General features: G+C 40.4%; 2 protein-coding genes across 2 annotated transcripts; both read right to left on the bottom strand.

Annotated features, from left to right (window-relative positions):
* Positions 1-383: 383 nt before the first annotated feature.
* Positions 384-3,257, bottom strand: cdkn2d (cyclin-dependent kinase inhibitor 2D (p19, inhibits CDK4)). Its single transcript, XM_020084329.2, has 3 exons — positions 3,051-3,257; positions 2,522-2,680; positions 384-1,346 (listed from the first exon to the last, which is right to left on the bottom strand). Exons 2-3 carry the CDS (start codon positions 2,660-2,662, stop codon positions 993-995), a joined length of 495 nt encoding a protein of 164 aa, XP_019939888.1. The 5' UTR covers positions 2,663-2,680; positions 3,051-3,257; the 3' UTR covers positions 384-992.
* Positions 3,258-3,487: 230 nt separating this feature from the next.
* ap1m2 (adaptor related protein complex 1 subunit mu 2) lies at positions 3,488-10,054 on the bottom strand. The gene is made up of 12 exons (XM_020084328.2): positions 9,685-10,054; positions 7,591-7,747; positions 6,990-7,057; positions 6,680-6,810; positions 6,410-6,557; positions 5,824-5,950; positions 5,550-5,692; positions 4,900-4,971; positions 4,513-4,671; positions 4,261-4,386; positions 3,982-4,057; positions 3,488-3,858 (listed from the first exon to the last, which is right to left on the bottom strand). Exons 1-12 carry the CDS (start codon positions 9,724-9,726, stop codon positions 3,833-3,835), a joined length of 1,275 nt encoding a protein of 424 aa, XP_019939887.1. The 5' UTR covers positions 9,727-10,054; the 3' UTR covers positions 3,488-3,832.
* Between the last annotated feature and the right edge of the window lie 531 nt (positions 10,055-10,585).

Here is a 10,585-nt window from a genome sequence, read left to right as displayed (position 1 = left end):
GAAGACGCACTGGACGCTTGAGGATTTGAGCAACGTAATCAACAGGAACCACTCGGATTTGGCTCAAAAGGTCAAATACAGCAGATCATTGTGAGTGCAGAAGGAATATGTTATGTTGTTAACATGATTTAACAAAGATGATGATCAGTCGGACAAATTATCACAAATCACTCATAGCAAGAAAAATGTACAGCAAAGTACAGCAAATTGGTTTTTGAACAAAACATTACCTGGAAAATTCTACTATTAAGTTTATTAAATGACCAGAAATAAATACAGCAATGACCACAATAGATCAGTAGTAGCCACCTCGTTGTAGCTCCAAAAACAAGGCACAGCTAAATACAGGATACTGTAGAAAATCCACACTACGACTTCACAACTTCAAGTTCATGACTTTATTTTGTGCTTTCATCTTCAAATAGCAAAGTGAAAAACTCTCACTTTCATTTTAAAAGGATTTATATAAATAACATTTCAACAAATCACAATAAATGTCACTATTTACAAAGTGACAGGAACATTCAGTCCTATACCAACAATAAATAAGGAGTAAATTCAAAGTCTAAGTTCATGTAGTTAAGAGAGACAACTATGCAAAGCAATCAGGGTGCACCATGTCAAGTTTGTAAAATTTTTAAAAAACACATAAATGGTAGCAACTGTTACAATTCGTACACAATGGAAATAATGTAAAACAACAAAATACTGAGGGAAAACTATCTACAGATGTGCACTCCCAGTTAATAGGGAAAAACAGAGATATAAGGTGCCTAAACTGCACTGTGCAAAAGAGGTGTCTACTGTATGTAGCCACCCATCAACTGAAAATAAGCTGCCAAGACAATATGTCCTGTGTCACATATTAATGCTGAACCACTATGAACAAAACATTAATCCTTTACACACCAATGAATTCAAGTCACCAGGTTTGAAGCAAAACAAAACATGAGGTTATGGTGACCCAGAAGGCACCTGGCACCACAGACTGCCTAACGATGTATGTGAGCGAAAACTAAGTCAATCATATCGGGCTCGCCGGAAGCTCGGGCCACGTCTATCGCCGTCTGCCCGCTGAAGTTGGCGTGCCTCAGGTCGGACCGTGGGGCCAAGAACTCCACAACATCCCGGTGACCTTCGCGGATGGCAATGTGAATAGGCAAGGTGCCGCTCTGGTCCGGGATATTTACCGAAGCACCGTGCGCCACCAGAACCAGCACAGTGTCCAGGAATCCCGTACGAGCTGCATCGTGGACGGGAGCTATCCCGTGTCTGTCCTGGACATTGGGTTCTGCTCCTTTTTCCAACAGCAGTGTGGCGATTTTGGAGTTCCCCATCATCATCACCTGTTGAACATATTAAGAGGGACATAATGAACTCAACACATCTGTGTAAATGGGGGGATATGATCCCAGACTCTCAAATACAGAGATTTCTTTGACATCTAATTTTAGTCAAGAAAACGTAATTCTCATGAAAATAAGTCAAACAGGATCTGGTAGGATTTGTTTTAAACCTCATTAGTGACACTGCAGGAAAGGAATGAGAAAAGTCAATATATTTTTAATTAAAAATGCATCTTTTTAATGTCAGGTTCATCTGAGTGAAATAAAGACTGTCTAATAAAATAAAAACAACTAATAAAATGTATCATGTTTTGTGGCAGGTAAGAGAGGATGGGATTCACATTTTTTATCATTTTGGAGAATGTAGTTTATGGTGCTGTTGAGATATATTGATTATATTAAGAAGAGCTGAAACAAGAACGAGTAGTTTAATCAATTAATCGGTCAACAGAAATTTTATCAGAAAGAAATCTGATTATTAATCACTTTAGTCAAATATGAAAGAAAATGTCAGTTTCTGGATCCAGCTCCTCAAATCTGCTTCTCTCTTTGTTTTCCTGTTCTAACTTAAACATCTTAAACATGACATTTACATCTGAAAACAAGCAGGTGAAAATGTCACTTTGACATCAGGCAAATTGTGATGGACCCTTTTCACCATTTGTCATTTTTCAATTGAATAAATGTTTAAAGAAATGAAAATCCACCAATAAATAATGCTTGAGTGCAGCCCACTCTTTCTGATACGGTTAGATCAACATTGAGCACCTTTACATTTAACAGAGCAAACCTACAGCAACACAAACTACAAGAAGCAGAATGAAGGAGAATCTCAAGCTCAACTGAAGACTGACATTAGTTCACAGTGAATAGAATCTGTGTTTTTATCGAGATGTACCAAGTCAAAACATAAAATATTCCATACTTTGCCGGAGTTTACTCAGTTTCCAGGTAATATGTGGTATTCTCAGAGACTTTAGTACGATTAGATTCTAATATATATAATATATGTAACACACACACTTACATACAGGGCGCTGTAACAGATCAATAACTTGATTCAGATAATCCAGATACAGGACAAGTCGTGTACTGACATATTTCTACACCAGCTGTGTTAGTGCAGTGAAACCTCGGATGACCTGAGGCGTGATCACACGGGGACCGGTGCTCACCTGCAGCGCAGTCCTGCCAAATTCATTGACAGTATCGGGATGCACTCCGCTCTCCTCCAGGATCCGCTGCACCTCGCTCGTACTCCCTCTGGCTGCTGCCGCCGTCAAATCCTCGCCGGTCTCCATCGGACAACGCACCATGATGCCGTCTGTTGCTGCCTGTTCGGTGGAAGACGAGCATGTCGGGTTAACGCCACCGACAGAACAACAAAGGGCTGCTCGTGTTGACAGCTGAACGACGGAGCCCGAGATCAGGGAGATTAACCCCACGGCTACAACTAGCTACTGCGGCATCCGGCTAACGTTAGCTTCGGTTCCCCGCTGACGCCATGTTAACTGACGGCGGTAGCTTCTTCCTACACCGGGTCGGTTTTTCTAAACGACCCGTCCTCTAACACAGACCAGGCCTCGTGTGAACATTAGTTTCCCCCGACGGATACACCGCTCACCGGAGTGTCACAGACAGTTAGCACCCAGGCTAACCGCTAGCATTGTTAAAGGGGGTTAACGCCAGAGCTTTTCCACGTACCTGCTTCGGTTCTTCAAGATCCACAGCGTCGCACAGGTTCGAGTCCCGCTCTTTCTACAGTCCGTTGAGTTCGCTTTTCAAATGAAATCCCAACAAGCGAAGTTTATCAACATTAGAAAATACATTTGCGCGGTGAGATCCACACTGCGGCGTCTCCAGACTACAATTTACAAACATTGGGGGGAGAACGCACGCCGACCAATCAGCGCTCGCCGAGAGGGCGTTGCTCTTCCATATACGGTAAAAGCGGCGGGGTCACAACTCGGTTACTACACTATCACCGTGGCAACAGCCGCGATCGGCCAATCAGAGCACGCGGCGAAGAAAGCGGGCGATTCGTATACGTTGCTGTCTTCAAAAGGCAGTTCATTCACATTTCTGACCTTTGCTGCTGCTTCTCCGGAGGCGAGTGAGGAAGAAAAAAGGCGGTTCAAGTGTTTAACTTTAGGCGGAATTTAGTGATTGTGATTGTACAATGTGTTTCTACATCATGAGGGCGTGACCTGCCCCTGATGTGCCGCTGCCAGCTCCTGACAACAACCAGAGGAGGAGCAGGTCACACAGCAAAGAGGTTAAAATGGGATCATTTGATTAAAGTATTTAAATAATTAGCAGTGGTCCCATAATAGAAACATTAAAATCAAGCAGCACACAGACTTCAAAAACAACTGACATTACAAAGAGCAGGTGAAATTTTAAAGACATTCTTTCAGTCCAGTCAAAGTGATCGTTGACGCTCCCTCAGGAGGTGAGTGAGACTCAGCAGTGTGGTCCCCCAGGCTTCAGACGTTGGTCCTCAGCTGGTAATCTAGAAAAAAAAGGGGGACAAAAATGTTAGCTGCAGGTTAAATGCGATCCATCCTAAACTGAAACACATGTTAAAAGAACTGTCTTATTAAAATCAAGGCCTGATGAAAAATGAAATGTTTACCTCCACTCTGTGTGATGTAGCGCACCCAGGGCAAGGCCTGGTAACCACTTTTTTCTATGATCTTCATGTATCGCACCTGAGGGAAAAGAGTGGGTCAGACAGAGACCCAACGTGTTGAGGCAAGAAACATTTATATCATCAAATTAAATCCGATTCCCTAGAATAAGCATATCAGCACTTACTGAAGTTCTGATCCTGAATAAAAGTGCTTCACGGGATATATTCTTGTTTTCAGTGGCATTAAATAAGAAACTAACCAAAACCTCTGTGCACACATACCTGTATTCCCGAGACTGTGAAGTATGGGATTTCAAATTTGACAGTAATCGGAGGTTTGCCCTCAAGCTCCTCATTTTCCACACTGGGCAAACCGAAATGAGCTCTCATTAGAAACTCTTTACCTCCCTGGATAGATGAATTCACAATGAGAGAGGAACAGAACAAAACAAGTCAACATTGGACCTGAATGTCAGCATACATTGAGCATAGTAATATCATTTGAAAATAAAGATAAAGTTATGCTTTTCTTACAGGGAAAGACTTGATGGTCCACACCACCAGGTTCTTCTCGGGCACATACTTGGCGTGGCCTGTGCTGGTTTTGAACTTGGGCGAGTCGGCATCACTGGGAACAGGGACCCTCACCTCCACATTATTTGCCACTGACTGTTTTTTGAATTGCCCCTTTGCCTAAAAACACAAAACAACATTGCAGGACATGTGAATGAAGCCTCCCCCTTGCTGTGGTCTCAGGGCAGAAGACATGACAGAACAATTTTTTTCTTTACTCTGTTCCATGTTCTTTTAAGTTTAAGTTCACAAAGTGTATATTTCTAGTTAATGATAAAAAATGTGTCTTTAAATACTGCATGTAATTCTGTTGCCTGTGCTGTAAAACATACAGTTGGTCAGTCATACCTTCACCATGATTTCCACTCTACTGTGAGAGAACTTCTCTATGACTGACTCGATCCATATCAAAGGCTTCACCTGTGAGGGATAAAGGACGGCGTCTCATTATACAAATGATTTAACAATTAAAAGAATGTGATGGTGATATTTTTGTTCACATGCAAATCACTCAGTATACATGTCAATTTAAACCATTACTTTACCTGGAAACTAACAAAAGGCTCAAATATGAGGTTTTCTGAGTCTTCCCTACCAAACTCATTTATTCTACTCATACAATTTGCACATCAACGTCTCCATCCAACCATTATCTATACCACTTATCCTGTATATTGCCTTAAGTACTGTTATATTTGTAATGTAATTCCTGTAATTTATTGATTAGTTGTACCTATTTCATTAGGAATTTACATGCACATTTCACATCATGGGATCAATGAAGTCTTATTTAAATATTTATTTCTCTCTATATATTATTACGCTCCTCTAACATGCAGAAAATGACACTGATTCAATCACTAACATTTACGCTGAATTAAATCATTCACAGCTCTCTGGGTTTCATAAGACAAATGAAGCCTGTGAGGCATAAATCATATATAAATGACAAATACAAAACATTTTCGTATGAATCTCCGGTACTTCATTGAACTAACATGCGTATTGATGCGGTAGGACATGAGCTCAGACTCCCCGTCTGGAGGGATGAAGGAGATTGTGCGATCACTGTCAAACCGTGAGAGACGGACACATTGGTGGAATTTAACATCTTCCATCACCACCGTCTTCCCCTTGTCACCTAAACGTAAAAACAACACAGGGAGTAGTTATTCATTTAAACAAAAGTTAAACAGATTGATGAGCTACATATCTTTATATATAAGTGGACTAGCAGACAGATAACGTTATTCAGGAGCCACGTATACGTACGTCCTGTGAGGGCGAAGAGCACCCGATCGTTGAGGCCGAGGCGCAGCTCAGGCATCCCAGACAGCATGGTTTTCAGCTTGATGCTGCCCACAATGTCACTGCTCATCACACTACCATTAGCATTCACCTTAACAAACAACACACAGTGAGCAAACAATTCTGAAACGATGTTTTCATTGACTAAACGATGATTAACTGATTTATTAAAGTAAACAACAGGCAGAGAAATGAAGCTCAACATACAGGAGAGAGTCCAGTATCACAGAAAACATGCAATCAGTTCATCTTCCGCAAATAAAGTGATCACATGATCACAAGTTTGATCACATGTTTAATTTTTTTTTTTTTACACTATTCTAATAGTCTTATTAATACTGCACAACACAGTCCCCTCTGGTGATTGTAGTCCTACTATACAGACACATAAAAGTAAAATAACTACACGACAGCAGAATAATCTCTCTATTCAAATTTCTATTTTTCAAAAGTGCAGTGCTCTTGAAAACTATCATTTTATTTAGTAAATATAAAGGTGACAGAAGCCACCATGACAGGGCACAATGAAAAGATCCTTATCGTGTCTTACCAGCACGTTGATGGATTCAATGACGTCGATAAACACCTCGTTCTTCTTGTATTTGATGCCCTCTGACCTCCAGGAGACGGCGTTGGTGACAGTGGTCGGCACCTTGGTCTTTGCCACCTCAAGCTTGGTGCCTTGCTGCGTAATGTATCTGCACAGCATGACATAAGAATGAGATAGTCCACTGTAATTCAACACCACACAATGTAATCAATATACACATCTTGTTTGTATGTCGGTATGTGCATCAGTGTGCATGTTGGGGAGTCTCACTCCTGTAGGATCTTGCTGTCAGTGGTCTGGGGGAATCCAAAATCCATCAGCTCATCCAGCAGCTCGTAGACGACCACAAAGTTGTCCTGAATGCTTTCCTCCTCCAGCTCTTTGAAATACTCTGTGAATACCTGCACACACATCACATCACACATCACATCAGCCTCAACAGTCTTACTCTGAATAATCACTACACCAGCTTTCCACATATATGCAAATCTACTCTTGGATACTGGATGCATAATAAATATTTGAATGGTCACCACCAAATGTAAATTACAATGTAAACTGAATTACATGTGTGACTCACCTCGACTAGTTTGTAGAGAAAGGAGTACACCAGGGACGCGTTGGAGTTCTTGTTTGTGGTGGCCACCACTGTGCAGAGTTCAGGTCAAGGAGTACTCCACATTCATGTTTTGTTACAGTTATAATCGCTGTAATCTGTTAGCCTTAAGTGATCTATCCTTAAAGCTACACTGTGCAACTTTTTAACTTAAAATATCAGCTTCAAAATCATTCTGATTTTACAATGACTGAGAATGTGGAGAATGATGCCGCTTTCATTCCCACTCATCACCCCCAACCACTGTTCTTGCTCCATGTAATCTCTTTTGTGAGTGAATTGTGGGACTGAATCAACACATTGACAGATTGATAAAAAAAACACTATCACTCTATGCAGTCTAACAGAATGTATTACTATGCTGCAGAGGGCGCTGTTGCACAGTAAAAATTATATAGTTTTGCTTAAAGATGAGCATAAAGTCACTGTTGAAAATAATCAATAGACTGTAATGAATGAAAATCTCTTGAATGTGTTTGACGACATGATCTGGTACAAAGTTGACTACAATCATCTGCCTACCACGACTCTGTCCCCTCAGTAACAACGTCCACCACAAGGATACAGTAGAGGTTGCTGTGTTTGACCCACATGAAGTGAACGTTGCCGTGTGACATCACAGGACAGACGAGCCCATCCTCTTCATGTTGCATGAGTAGAGGCATGAAGTGGTCGACCTCCGCCATGTCCACATCGCCTTTGTAGTTTCGACAAATCAGCACCTGAGCGGGGAGAATAACACCACATGGATATCAGCCAATAACTGACCCAAACATTCTGACAACAGACCTGAGATGTTTTTAAACCCGACCAAGAAGGTTATGTTTTCTGACCAGTCCATTTGTTTGTTTGTTGATTATGCAAAAACTACTAAACCCATTACCACGACACTTGGTACAAGGATGTGGTTTGAATCAGAGAAGAACAAATTACATTTTGGTGCAGATCTAGATCAGAAGGTGGATCCAGAATTATTATTTTTTCCATAAGCATTGCATTCTCATAACATTTACATTGGTTTCTCAGAGAATGATGCATCCATGTTTAGGGGACTTATATTTATGAGTGTGGGGAATTCTGTGCAGATCCAAATAAAAATCTGGACCTAGTAAATTTAAATGTGATTTGATAAGTGAAAAGTTGAACCTTGGTTGAAGTGTGAACTGTACTGAGTGCTATCCCAGTTTCATTAAAGTTTGTTTAAAAAAACTGCTGCAAGTCACAAGGGAGCAGCACAGTTTTTGGATCAGGTGTTGTTGTACTAGTCCCACACCCTGTAATCAAACATCTGAAACAATGTGCTCCTCCACAACTATCAGTGACAACAATTTATCAGTTAAATTTTCTATAAAACTCACTATCTGCAACAAAAACCTGATGGTGATACACTTGTACAGCTGCTGCAACAGCTTCCAATTCTGCACTTTTAAAAAAATGAGAGAAATTCATTTTTAAATCTTGCATAATATTTACCATGTAAATACCTGTATCAAAAACAGCAGACACAATGATGCACTTGTTTTGTCACTGTCCCTTCTCTTCAATCTTTTGCTCATCTTTAAACCTTTTAATGGAGCTGCTGCCAAGTACACAACAGACATGACAGAGCCATACAACCCTGTGAGACCCCTGAGATCACTGGGGAGTGGTCTGCTAGTGGTATCCAGGGCAAACTTCCAAAAATGGAGAAGCAGCTTTTAGTCACTACAAGCAGGTAAGTCTTTGCAGTTTTAAAACCAGATTGAAACCGTTTGAATTCACTAGTGCCTTAAACTAGACTATATTATTTATATTTTGTCTCTGTGTTGCATTGTGTCCCTGAACAGCACCTTGAATATATGAAAGGTGCTTTATAAATTAAACAGCCTTGCCTTTTGAGGAGACATTCTGTAACAATTATACCTAAAGACTTTCTAAGAAAGCTAATTATTATCACGAAATTTTAATTGAATAATAAGCCACTGACTCAGATGACTATCCTTATAATTACAATTGGTAAAGCTCACATTCATGCAGCAAGTCCTCAGCAAACTAGGATGATTTTATGATAGAATTGAATTTGTAGGTGGAGTCCTCCAAACCAAAAAAAAAAAACAGCGAGCGGACTTATTTATATTCTGTGACTCTGGGTGTAAGTTTTTGCCCTGTTATTATTCCTCATATTTTGATATTTGATATGATATTTTTGATATCTGTTTAGATTTGTTTAGGAAGATTATAATGTTTGGTTTTATGTTATTTGACTTTGATTATATTTGATCTGTATTTTATTTATTGTCTATCCATGGCTGATTGTCTATATTCTGGGAAATATGGTGACAGAAAAGAAATACCTTATGCGCGCGCGCGCGCGCGCGCACACACACACACACACACACACACACACACACACACACACACACACACACACACACGGAAGTGAAGAGGAATGGGCCAATGAATGAGCTCTTTATTAATCTTTAACGACGCTGATGTCATTAATGTTTAACAGTTAAAGCAACAGTGACAGAGCTACACACTCGGAGGTTTAGTCCAGTTGAACAAGTTGTGTTTTGAATCCCAACATGTAAATAAGTAAAAGAAACAAGTATATGTGTGTGTGTGTGTGTGTGTGTGTGTGTGTGTGTGTGTGTGTGTCTCCACTGAGCTCCTTCCTTACCTTCCCCTTCAGATCCAGGATGAATATCGCTGAGGCGGACATCTTGTTAGAACCCGCAGCGGCCCCGCACGTCCACACACACGCACAAACCTGAAGCTCAACTCGAGGCTCCACTCGTGTCACTGTGTTTCCTCCATCCACGCTACAGACACACGCACCGACCCGAGCTGCTCGACATGGACGCGACCCTTTCTTTTTCCTGTCGGGGCCGTGACGTCATCACAGACAGGTGAAACATTTACCTGAGCAGGTACGGGAGGGGGAGGGGGAAGGGGAGAGGTTGCTGTGCTGATCAGGTTTGTCCGGCAGGGGGCGCGACAGACACACAGATCAGAGGCACCTGTAACCTTTCAAGCTCTACCACACTTCCGGGTACTTTTTACTCCACAGAATTTATCTGACGGGTCCACTAAACTTTGAACACGTACATAAAGATGACACGTGCATAAACACACATATATATATATACTTTACTGTACATATAAACATACTTATAGTCAAATACATTTAAATACACATATACATAAAGCGTATATACATATTAATATGCAAACACATAAACATACATATACATAGCCTATATACATATAAACATATATACATACATATTTATATACATATTATACATATGTATATAATATACATATACATATATCATATACATATACACCAAGACATCAAACTAATATTGATTTATTTCCTCTGATCCATATTCTGAATGTATATGACCAAAAAATTCCCCAAAATATCAAAACGATACTCATATAATATGTCCTTTATAATCTATGAACACAGTCCTTTTCTTCATGGACCTGTTGGGGGCTTTTCGCATGACAAAGACAATGTATATTCAGCATTAGTAAAACAATTATTGAACCTTTAGGAGCCTGAAAATGTCACT

Source organism: Paralichthys olivaceus, chromosome 8, assembly GCF_024713975.1.
Source record: "Paralichthys olivaceus isolate ysfri-2021 chromosome 8, ASM2471397v2, whole genome shotgun sequence".
In the NCBI taxonomy this organism is placed as follows: domain Eukaryota; kingdom Metazoa; phylum Chordata; class Actinopteri; order Pleuronectiformes; family Paralichthyidae; genus Paralichthys; species Paralichthys olivaceus.
This window is presented reverse-complemented; position numbering and strand designations above follow the sequence as displayed.

Excerpts from the sequence above, each read along its gene's own strand:
- cdkn2d (XM_020084329.2), bottom strand. The coding sequence starts at position 2,662 with ATGGTGCGTTGTCCGATGGAGACCGGCGAGGATTTGACGGCGGCAGCA. Across the intron at positions 1,347-2,521 it reads TTGGCAGGACTGCGCTGCAG|GTGATGATGATGGGGAACTC; the intron begins GTGAGCACCGGT and ends TATGTTCAACAG.
- ap1m2 (XM_020084328.2), bottom strand. The coding sequence starts at position 9,726 with ATGTCCGCCTCAGCGATATTCATCCTGGATCTGAAGGGGAAG. Across the intron at positions 6,811-6,989 it reads TTCTCTACAAACTAGTCGAG|GTATTCACAGAGTATTTCAA; the intron begins GTGAGTCACACA and ends ATGTGTGTGCAG. Across the intron at positions 4,058-4,260 it reads TCACAGTCTCGGGAATACAG|GTGCGATACATGAAGATCAT; the intron begins GTATGTGTGCAC and ends CTTTTCCCTCAG.